Source organism: Ostrea edulis, chromosome 4 (genome assembly GCF_947568905.1).
Source record: "Ostrea edulis chromosome 4, xbOstEdul1.1, whole genome shotgun sequence".
NCBI classification, from domain to species: domain Eukaryota; kingdom Metazoa; phylum Mollusca; class Bivalvia; order Ostreida; family Ostreidae; genus Ostrea; species Ostrea edulis.
In genome coordinates, this window is record NC_079167.1 from 23,708,001 (window position 1) to 23,720,811 (window position 12,811).

The 12,811-nt window shown below is 33.5% G+C and overlaps 1 protein-coding gene across 1 annotated transcript in view; it reads left to right on the forward strand.

Annotated features, from left to right (window-relative positions):
* The first annotated feature begins 32 nt into the window (after window positions 1-32).
* LOC125670523 (bifunctional 3'-phosphoadenosine 5'-phosphosulfate synthase-like) overlaps window positions 33-12,811 on the forward strand; it is a 32,920-nt gene continuing 20,141 nt past the window's right edge. Inside the window, exon 1 of the mRNA XM_056162296.1 lies at window positions 33-159. Coding sequence (XP_056018271.1) covers window positions 124-159 — 36 coding nt within the window. The 5' untranslated portion in view covers window positions 33-123. The remainder of the gene's footprint in view (window positions 160-12,811) is intronic.

Below are 12,811 nucleotides of genomic sequence, written 5' to 3' on the forward strand. Positions count from 1 at the left end.
AGCTGATTTTGTTTTTCTATGAAATTTACGAATGGTAAAAAGAACAAATTATTCGGAGAGCAGTGGTGCGGTTGAAGCGTAAACAATACAATCTTACGAAGTTTTGTGCATTTTCCAATCGTTATGAGTAGTGATACAGGGAAGGAAAAAAGTGGTCATGTATGTATTTAAATTTTTTCAATGAATATACATTCTAGAATGTTATTTATTACCACCCCGCCCCCGTTTGTTGCAGTAAAATACCAATGGTACGAGCAAGTGAAAGGTTAACCTGGGGTAATTGTAACAATCTAATTAAAAATAGCTGTTTTGAATCCGCTACCGCTTCTCAAACCAAAATAGTGTCAAATCCTTACTTTACATGTACCATAGTTCACATTGCAGGAATCAGCCACTTTATCGGTAAATTCAGTTAAAATCTTACCATTGAGATTGCGAAACCCAGTGGTAAGAGTTTTTAACTGGATTTACTGATAAACATGATAAAGTGGACGATTCCTGTGATTCACATTAAATTCCATTGTCCGTGATTAATGACATTGGAAAATCTGAGAGACTATGCTCTGAAAACTCCCTTAAAACTAAATGAAGGGACAACACTCTATTTTATCGCAATTTCACCTTTGAATTAGAACGCTTTACCCGATATAGTATTGCCTTGTGTGACAACACAATTGAATGAGACGATTGAACAGTTTGAATGACACGTTTGATGTAATACAACAAGAGTTTTCATTGGCCAATTACAGCCTGTCCACTTTCTCGCACGGATTTAGGTAATTTCAGGTGATCAGATAAGATGAACAGACTAGAAAATTACTAGCTGCAGAACTGTTACTGTAGCTCTCTGAAAAAATATTGCGATGGAACAGAGAGCTACAGATCCACTCCTTATAAAAACCTTCGATTTACAGGGCACAAAAAGCTGCACACTGTTGAGGTCTGATGTTGTATTCTTGTGTTGCTCTCTCATAAATTTAATATAGAAAAATTCTCAACATATTTTCCTACTATACTTGTGTCCAAACATACCTTCAAATATTCAGTAAAGCCACACACAACCCGAAAACTCAAAGTTTCAAATCATTTCGTTTGTTGACGTAGCCATGTTACATAGTCGGTCAATTTGAACCCTGTTGCTATTGGTACAGTATCTATTCATAAATTTCGTTGTAAGTTATGTATTTTTCATTTATTATCAACACGAATAATTAATAGAAATTAGAAAATATAGATTTTGTAAAGGTAAAATAGCCTCTTGATTACCAAAAATGCTACAAAAGACCATCATGGTCCTTAACACTCATATGGTAGGGATGGAGACCTGACCAGACTAATGAAAGTCGCATTGCTGTGAGTTTAGCTATTTGAATAATTATCATTTAATGGAACTGGGATGATATATTATTTAAGATATTTAGCTAAACTATTTGTGGGTATATTATTTCACATCTAGACGTTCTTGTGCAAGTATGGAAATGAACCGGGATTCGAATTGACTAGCTACCTAACATGGCTACGTCAACGAACAAAATCATCAAAGGCTGTGAATTTTTGGGTCATATGGGGCTTTAAGGAATATTTGAAGGTATGTTTGGACATAAGTATAGTAGAAAAATATGTTAGAAATTTTTTGATATTGTAGTTATGAGAGAACAACACAAGAATACAACTTTTCTCTGCGATTTTATGGTTTGGGTTCGCAAATACATTGTACTCCTTAACAACACCAACAAATGAACATATGGTTCGCACAGTTTTTGCTGCTATAGCTCTGTAGCTTTTACCACTGAAATACAACTGTGTTTTAAGTTCTCTTTCTTCCTTTGAAGTTTGTTTCCATCTGGCCGACTATTCCCGTAGAAGGGAATTTGGGTGGACTTATACATATGAACCAATGAGAGTTTTTGTTGCATTTCACAATTGTATTACAAACAGATTCAATTGTGTCATCACACTATGCAATACTACATCCGCCAAAGCGTTCTAATTCAAAGGTGAATTGCGATAACGCTTTCCTTTTTCATATATTCAGATAGATCTATCAGAAGAATTCTAGACTAATATATATAAATGTTGACCTCAGTCATTATGTCATAAGCCCCAGCCACACAGACCATGTCATGTGACAACTTAAAGGGAACGTAGGGTCAAAAATCAAATTTTGATATGTGAAAACTGGTACCATGCAGACAACAAAATCTAGCATAGAAAAAATAATTGCTGCTGATAACAAGATTTAATCTGTCATTTACACTGAAAACTGAGCTGAATGGGATAATCTCTTATCATGGCGGCTGATGACGTGTATGCGGCAATTCATTACAACTGCTGTGCCTAGCACTAAATGGGTTACAGAGTATCTATGATCTAAATGTCGGGAGTTCAAGCGAAATTTTGCACTGTGGTCAAAGGAAAAGGAATACATGTATCTACCTTTTAGCATCCCTGATCTCCCCCCAAAACTATGAACATTGTGCAATAATTGGATACATAACCTTGGAAACGAATCTTTTGTTTTTGAACGGCATTTTGAGAAAGAGTCTTTTAAAGAGGATATCAGGGTAAGTAGCAGTTATATTTGCTTTTTACTCAGTAAATACTAATAATTCTTAATGTGTATAACCAGAGTTTATTTACAACTAACTTTTACTTATATAATAATTTTCTAATTTAATCTATCCTTATCCAGTGGACATTTTGTACAGGCTAAATATGAAGGGATGGGTAAACACTGCTTTTTAAATATTCAAAGTTAAATTAATATCTATTTAAGTTAAGATATTGGGATACACACCAAAACCTATTAAAAAGAAGATGCAGTAACTAAAATATTTGATGGCAGCAAGCCTAAGAAATAAGAGAAAATAGCTCAAAAAGATGAGGAAAAGCAGGATACATGTAATACTTTCAAAAATCATCACAGCACTAGCACATTTTGTATTATACTATTGTTTTTAAAGAAATTGAAAATGTACAAGTAAACAAATGAAGTATAGTATATATGAAGTAAGTATATATAATTGATTAGTCATTATTTTTCAGCTAATCCATTTTCTTTTGGAAACCAATGAAAGCTCTCATGTGCAGAACCTATTGACCAACCTGGACTATCAGCATCTAAGGAAACAGGTAATTTGATGCACTTCTCTATTAAATGATTAACAAAGTTTTACAACCAAGGTCATTTTAATTCCCCCTGTGCAGTTAATCTTTCAAGTCTTGACATTTACGTGGCAATTACTGCAGGGGTGTAGTGATAATCAACTGATTTGTGCTGTATACAGGTTCACATTGTAAGATTCTCTTGTAAACAGATGTACTAATAAATTAGAAAGAGAGAAAACTACTATGAAAAATAAACTCTTTGTTGTGTGAAATACATGTACATGCACTTTCATGAAAATTCATTACTAAAGTTCTGAATTAATGGTTTGATTTCATTTTTATATTTTCAGCTCAATGAAGACATGAATAGTGACAAAAATATCCCACTCTCAATCCATATTGAAGAATAAATCAACTTTGTGCAACATATACAGATAGAATTGCCCAGTCATTGTCCATCATATGTGCTAAGGAATGTTCAAGTGAAGAATGAAGAAGTGAAGATAATGAACAATCCTGTATAAAGAATACAAAATTAAAAGTTTAAGAATTAAGAGTGTCGTTTTCATCAATTTATCCCAATGCACTAGTGTTTTCATTTGAATCTGCTAATAATTCCTCTTCATTATAATCAGGCTCATATTGATATCATTTGCAGTCAGACATGATCAGATGCTTTCACTGAGAGGCAATTGCCCGGTATACGTCATAAACAGATGGGATTGTGGGAAATATCTTAAAGAGCGATAACTTTATCTTGCAAAATGGCAGCCTCCAGCAGATGATGTGTAGCTATATTTAATAGCCGATTTCTACACAACAGATTACAATCAAATGGAAATAACCAGTGGACTTAATTACTAAATATTTAGTATTTGAAATGTGAAAATATTTTTTTATACCCTACATTCCCTTTAATGACTTGTTTCTTTTCTGACTCATATTTTGAATGAGCTCTTGATAGTGGATCAGTCAATGGCAGGTTTTGTGTACTTGTCAACATAGCAGATAATGGTGATTGGCTGGAAACTAGTCAGCAAATATTCACCGACTGGTCTCAACTATATGGAGATCATTCAGCAACTTAAGCTGACAATCAAAGGATGAACAAGATAAAATACATGTAAAATGTTCTCTTTAGAAAAAATTATTCTATAAAACAGTGATAAGTTGAAAATGACCGAAACACAGTTCAAAACCACTTTGCAATCACTCAATGATTTGACATCCATTTTACAACAATCAACTGTAGGCTCTTTGCCAGTCAATCACAGATCTTGTTAGGTAAAACTGATCACCACTGTTTTAGTAAAATGCCAAGGACCATTGAGAAACACCATTTACAGACCTCGTTTAAAAGGGACCATTTCAACCAAATCAATGCATCCAGTCATATGTGCTTTGGATGCAAATGGATTTGTTTTACAACCTTTCAGAGACCTTACAGTCACTTCAGAAATCTTTCTGCAGTTGGTGATTTTTTATTTTTTTAGTTGTCTGTGCTGCTGAGGCAGAGAACTGAAATGTATCCATAATACAGTCGAAATTACCAAAAATAACAATATTGACATTATTTAGTAAAACACCTGTCTGCAGATGAAGGGGGTTCCAATAGCTGTGTCTGAATTCTTCCAATACAAGTAATTGTTGATTGCTTTCAAGTATACATTTACTGTTTTTGGTATGTTTGAGTTCACTATGAGAGAATTAAAACTGATCGATTAAGTTAATTAAACAAGACAAGCTGTTTGTATAACTCATTGGAAACCATTGCCATCATTCTTAAGGTTGATGAAGAGAAACCCCTCTCAGGGATTCCATGAGTGTTATCGCAATTCACCTTTGAATAAGAACGCTTTGGCCGATATAGTATTGCGTAGTGGGACGACACAATTGAATCTGTTTGTAATACAATTGTGAAATGCAACAGAAACTCTCATTGGTCCATATGTATAAGTCCGCCCAAATTCCCTTATACGGGAGTAGTCAGCATTTGAAAACATGACGGCCAGATGCTAGATGGAAAAAAACTTCAAAGGAAGAAAGAGAAAAAGTTGTATTCTTGTGTTGTTGTCTCATAAATTTAATATTTAAAAAAATCATGAAATATTTTCCTACTATACTTGTGTCCAAACATACCTTCAAATATTTATTAAAGCCCCATACGACCCAAAAACTCGATCACAGCTTTTGATGATTTCGTTCGTAGACTTAGCCATGTCAGGTAGCCGGTCAATTCGGATCCTGGTTCATTTCCATATTGGCACAATAGCGTCTAGATGTGTACTAATACCCCACAAATATTTTAGCTAAATTGTTTAAATAATATACCACCCCAGTCCCATTAAATGATAATTATTCAAATAGCTAAACTCACGGCAGTGCGGCTTTCATTAGTCATGAGCGGCCGCGCCGGCCGGTCTCCATCTAATGGGCTTATGTAGCATTTTCGTTAATCAAGAGCTTATTTTACCTTTACAAAAACTGGAACAAAAATGTTTTAATTTCTATTAATGTTGATAATAAATGAAGAGCAAATACATAACTTACAACCGATTTTATGAATAGATACCAATAGCAAGAGTTCGAATTGACCGGCTACCTAACATGGCTACGTCAACATATGAAATCATTTGAAGCTGCGAGTTTTCGGGTGGTGTGTGGCTTTAATGAATATTTGAAGGTATGTTTGGATGCAAGTATATAGTAGGAAAATATGTTAAGATTTTTTTATATTGAGTTTATGAGACAGCAACACAAGAATACACCGATTTCAGGCCTCAACCGTCCGCAGCTTTTTGTGACCCATAAATCGAAGGTTTTTATAAGAGGTGGATCTTTTCAGAGAGCTATGTATAGTTCTCCAGCTACACTGAATCCGCTCGAGAAAGTGGGCGGGCTGTAATTTGCCAATGAAAACTCTTGTTGTATTACATCAAACTTGTTCAATCGTCTCATTCAATGGCCTACATTTTTCATAACGCTATGCGAGTTAATTTCTCCTGATCACAGAGGGCGCGCAGCAAATTGCGGTCCTTAGTTGACGGTGTCATATAAGGAATAAATAGAAAATTTACAAGTTTGATTGCAATCAATTGCCAGTTAAGGAATTTTTCGAAGAATTAAGTGTAATGACTTAAAAATAGTATAATTGAGCATAATATTTTAGTCACTAATTACATTTATATGTGTCGCTTGTGTGGTTTTCTCGCAAGCAATGTATGGTCATGATGTAACAAAGTACGTAAATATTAACTAGTCCTCGATTTCTTTAGATCAGAATCATGATGTCCTTAGTATATCTGCAATTCTTCATTATTAATTTTTATCAATATATTTTCGACAATCAAAACGCAAAAAAAAAACATGCAATACGATATGCCTAAAAACACATGATGTAAAACCAACGCATACATGTATGTACATTATCAATTTATCATTTCACACTGAAAACTACTTGTTGCTAAATGTACACTAGGTGCCAATAAATAAAGCATTTTAATGATCTCGAATGGGTATCTCTAGTGTAATATTTTTGTTAAAATATTTTTTCGCGTGTGATTTAATCTTTTGAAAGTTAGATTTTGTGTACATCGACTTACACCTCTTATTGCATTTCAATTACTCAAATGAGCACAAAAACAATCATCAGGCTCCTAGCAACAATGGGTCTGCCTCCTCTTACTATTACATACAAACTTATTTAGTTTTACATGCAGAGATAGATCTATAGTCAGATAGCCCAGCCCCCCCCCCCCCCCCCCCCAAAAAAAACCAATATTGTCGTGAATGGTAGTGGAAATGCAATATTTAACCGATGAATGGAAATGAAAGATCAACCCTTGCCACCTTCCTTCTCGAGCTTTGGATTATTTTTTTTTAAATGTACATGTCAAGAAATTTTAGGCAATATTATGAACTGAGTCTTATAAACGTGCCTGATTGTATCACATGCTTTCATTGTGTTTTAAATTCTAGGTGTCTGTTGTTTTTAAATCAGATGACTATTGAAATATCATCGATATCAATTGTATAATTTGGACAGAAATAAACATGAAATACACCCTATAACACCCAACTCTACAATTTGACAAAGTGCATACTTTAAAAAGTTTTCTCCATAAAATCCAAGAATTTAAACCTTGTTTTTGTCATAGACATAATACACCCTGTTAAAACTTGGTATACTAAAGAATTTGGTAATGTAAGCTTTACTACACACTATTTGTGAATAGTATTTATGTGAAGCTTAGGACCTCAATCGTAAGCGCGCCCCCAACTTCCGGTGTAAGGGGAGTAACTGCAAAAATGTAGGCCATTGTGTCGTCACACAGTGCAATACTATATCAGGTAAAGCGTTCTAATTCAAAGGTGAATTGCGATAATAAGACTTGCACCACAGACCTGACTGCTAATACATTATTTACTTGTTAGAAATAAAAGATTTGAAGGGATACCGATGATTGTTCATCATAATATACACGTTTTAAAAGGTCATTTAAGGTCATTTATTATTTGAATAGAAAAAGAATCAAGTTTCTGAAGAAAAATTATCTAAACCTAGAGCTGTTGTGTGCTATTTTATATATTGTATATATAGTCTGAACTGTGTCAACTTGACCAAAACAGCCAAGCTGAATCTGAAACAGATAAGATGAGAGATGCTGGGTGCTTTTCACCTTGTATTTACAGCTAATATTTTTTCTGTATCTTGGGAACATGAACAGTAAAAGAAGAGGTATTGTTTCAAAATCCTTGATTCTGTAGTGAATATATTTTCGAATAAATAAATTAGTAACTACATGTAGTATGATTAATTAACTCGCTCAATTTCAGTCTGATAGAAGTTCAATATTAGGTCATGAATTCTGCTACTAATAATAGCTTTTTTCCAATGTGTAATGACCATTACCCAGCTGGGAGCCTAAATTTAAAAAATCCGTTTTAGAATTGTTGTCACTCAGTTCTACATTGTCATAATGGTTGACTTCATCTTAGAATATGAATGAAAATATAAATAATATTTGTCTATTTCAAATATCATTGTCTAGCTGAGTAGGGTTGAATGTTGACTGCTGATCACAGTCCAGCAGGGGTTTTAATTTTTTCTCAGATGGCTTTCTACTAAAACTGTAGAAAATTAGCTTTAGGGATACCAACAGATTTATTTATGCTCTATAAATCAGTTGAAAAATGTTTAATGAAATTCCAAAACCACAAAGTTACCGGGTCTGATCTGTGTGGTACTCTGCATGAACTCTTCTCAGTCAATGTTATTTACCAGTATTTCAGGAAATTGTCTAACTTTGTATAGAGAAAAAAAGTGTGTGGAATATAACATTGTGTTATTGTATTTATAGAATGATTTAAAGGGAATTTGTGAAATACAGCATTATGGGGACTATATTCCTAGACCAATGTAAAGGAGTACAGGGACTTTTTTAAGGTCTGTAGGGGGGGGGGGGCAAATAAGGCCCCGTTTCCAATGCTAAAAAGCAGGTACTTTTCTCAATTTTTCCTTTGAAATTCCTCAATGAAAACAAATCAAAGCAGGGTAGCCTTATTGTTCATATATCTTTTTCACAGGCCCACAGATTACAATTATTGCTTCAAAATTGTTGGCCTCTGCTTATTTGAATGAGGTAAGCATTGATCAAATTTAAAGTCAGAAGGAGTCCAATTATACCTTAATGCACTCTGGATTGGCTTTCTCCCTACTTCAAAGTTATTTGTATGGAACATTTTTCCCAATTTCAAGCAAATGTTGCTATTTTTTCCAATTGGAAAGGCCCAGACCCTTGAAGTCAAGACCCTAAAAACCCCATGAGTATGTGACATACAGCATTATATGATATATCTATTTATCACTATATTCCTAGACTAATGTAAAGGTCTCTGTGAAATACAGCATTATAAGACTATATTCCTAGACTCAGGTGTGAACCCAGAAAAAATTTCAAAATGTGGGATTGCAACGCAAGTACGTACCTTTTATGCCCAAAAGGGGGGGGGGGGGAGGCAGGAGACCCCAAAATGTCAACCAAAAAAATTCCATTTGTGTTAAAAATGTTTAATCAAAAAAGGGGGCCAACCCCCCAACCCTCATCTTCTCTAGATCCACTACTGAGACCTCGTTATTATAAAGTAGTGAATGAAATACTGCATTTATATGAGACATACTAGTCTAGTATATTCCTAGTCCAATGTATGGAAATACAGCATTATACCATTGTATGGGATTATATGTAATACAGCATTATACCATTGCATGGGAGTATATGTAATACAGCATTATATCATTGTATGGGAGTATATGTAATACAGCATTTTATTATACCTCAGTATGAGAATTCTGTGCAACGCGTAATCTGATTGGTCTAGACGGTCACATGCCAGGGATAGCAAAACTTCATATCGCCCTCTCAAACATCATATCTCCCTATCATATTTACCGCTTGGGCAGCCTCGTTCATTTTCCGTAAATTTAACATCAAAGACGACGAAATGTATTGTGACGTCACAATAAGTCCGACTCATTCTACTTCCATAATTCGTAAGGCACAAAATATGCGGGTCTCTGATACACAGTTAAACCGCCTGGTTTTGGTTGATACATGTACAAAAACAAGCAAGTAAATCAGCATTCAAGGAGAATGGTAAAACAAAATCTGGTTATCATATCACTGTATTTCACTGTTTGTACCTTCTAATTCGTTGAGGCGCAGTGTTACCGTTAGGGCAATCTCAGTTACACTGTACATACATGTATAGATGAACGGACTCCAATTTCAAATGCAATTTTGTGGTCTTGCTTTTTTTCGGTATAATAAACAATTTATTGCATGAATGTTCGGGAGATATGAAGATTTATTCACCCAAGAAAAATCATATTCCCCTCGGGCTTTGCTCTCGGGGAATATGATTTTTCTTGGGTGAATAAATCTTCATATCTCCCTCACTATCATGCAATAAATGTATAATATCATTGTATGGGAGTATATGTAATACAGCATTATATCATTGTATGGGAGTATATATAATACAGCATTATACCATTGTATGGAAGTATATGTAATACAGCATTATATCATTGTATGGGAGTCTATGTAGTACAGCATTATATCATTGTATGGAAGTATATGTAATACAGCATTATATTATTGTATGGGAGTATATGTAATACAGCATTATATCATTGTATGGAAGTATATGTAATACAGCATTATATCATTGTATGGGAGTATATATAATACAGCATTATACCATTGTATGGGAGTCTATGTAATACAGCATTATATCATTGTATGGGAGTCTATGTAGTACAGCATTATATCATTGTATGGGAGTATATATGTAATACAGCATATTATACCATTGTATGGAAGTATATGTAATACAGCATTATATCATTGTATGGGAGTCTATGTAATACAGCATTATATCATTGTATGGGAGTATATGTAATACAGCATTATATCATTGTATGGGAGTCTATGTAATACAGCATTATATCATTGTATGGGAGTATATGTAATACAGCATTATATCATTGTATGGGAGTCTATGTAGTACAGCATTATATCATTGTATGGGAGTCTATGTAATACAGCATTATATCATTGTATGGGAGTCTATGTAGTACAGCATTATATCATTGTATGGGAGTATATATGTAATACAGCATATTATACCATTGTATGGAAGTATATGTAATACAGCATTATATCATTGTATGGGAGTATATATAATACAGCATTATACCATTGTATGGGAGTCTATGTAATACAGCATTATATCATTGTATGGGAGTCTATGTAGTACAGCATTATATCATTGTATGGGAGTATATATGTAATACAGCATATTATACCATTGTATGGAAGTATATGTAATACAGCATTATATCATTGTATGGGAGTCTATGTAATACAGCATTATATCATTGTATGGGAGTCTATGTAATACAGCATTATATCATTGTATGGGAGTATATATGTAATACAGCATATTATACCATTGTATGGAAGTATATGTAATACAGCATTATATCATTGTATGGGAGTATATATAATACAGCATTATACCATTGTATGGGAGTCTATGTAGTACAGCATTATATCATTGTATGGGAGTATATGTAATACAGCATATTATACCATTGTATGGAAGTATATGTAATACAGCATTATATCATTGTATGGGAGTCTATGTAATACAGCATTATATCATTGTATGGGAGTCTATGTAGTACAGCATTATATCATTGTATGGGAGTATATGTAATACAGCATTATATCATTGTATGGGAGTATATATAATACAGCATTATACCATTGTATGGGAGTCTATGTAGTACAGCATTATATCATTGTATGGGAGTATATATGTAATACAGTATATTATACCATTGTATGGAAGTATATGTAATACAGCATTATATCATTGTATGGGAGTATATATAATACAGCATTATACCATTGTATGGGAGTCTATGTAGTACAGCATTATATCATTGTATGGGAGTATATGTAATACAGCATTATATCATTGTATGGGAGTATATGTAGTACAGCATTATATCATTGTATGGGAGTATATATGTAATACAGCATTATATCATTGTATGGGAGTCTATTTAGTACAACATTATATCATTGTATGGGAGTCTATGTAGTACAGCATTATACCATATTCTATGGGAGTACATGTATATGTAATATAGCACTATGAGACATATATTTGTAGACCATTGTAAAAGATTCTGTGAAATACAACATTTTGTGAGACTATCTTCATAGACCACTTTAAGGAAGTCTTTGAAATACAGGATTATATCGTCGACTGACCAGTTTTGATGACCTTAGTGATAAACCGTGATTTTCTACAATCTAAAATCTCTGATCTCCTCAGAAATTGATATATCTCAAAATTTGTTCATGTACTGTCATGAACAACATATTTGCATAAAATGAATCAATAACTGTCTCCAAAACCAGCATGTACATGATGCAAGTATTTATAAAGGAGCTAGGCAGAAGATTCTAATATTTTATGTTTTATTTATAGTTACCAGTACAGTAAAGGTCAGTTGAAGCGAGCAAATAAGGATTTAGATTTTTGTGTATATTGTAGTACATGTAAATAATTATGTAAATGAAAAATTCTGTATCTGATGCCTATAGATTGTAGATATAAGATTCTTAGAACTCCCCTTCGGGTTATTTTTTTCTGTATCTGATGCCTATAGATTGTAGATATAAGCTCAAGTATTACGTGCTCTCTAAAGCATTACAGTTTTCTTGAATTACATGCTTCACAGCTCTTGATTCTGTATAGTTGTGACTGATACAAATGCACTTAATGGGATAAAGGTACAATCCCCCACCCCACCCAGTTGGTGTATTGCTCGCAATAAATAGGATAAGAGTACATGTAACTGCATTCAGCTGTTGAGCTCAGCCATGCATTAAATGCTCTAACAATACTTAATTTGCTTGGATATATTACAGTAAACAAAATTTTACTGAACCCAATGTATTGTCAATATTTATAGATCCCAAGACATGAATTTCAATTTTATAATTTATGAATTGCAACATATTCAAATGTTGTTATTTGGTGAATTTGATTTTTGTTTTCAAAAAGAACACTAAATTTTGAAAATTTCTATATTGATTAATTTTGTATTGTACAAGTCTAATTT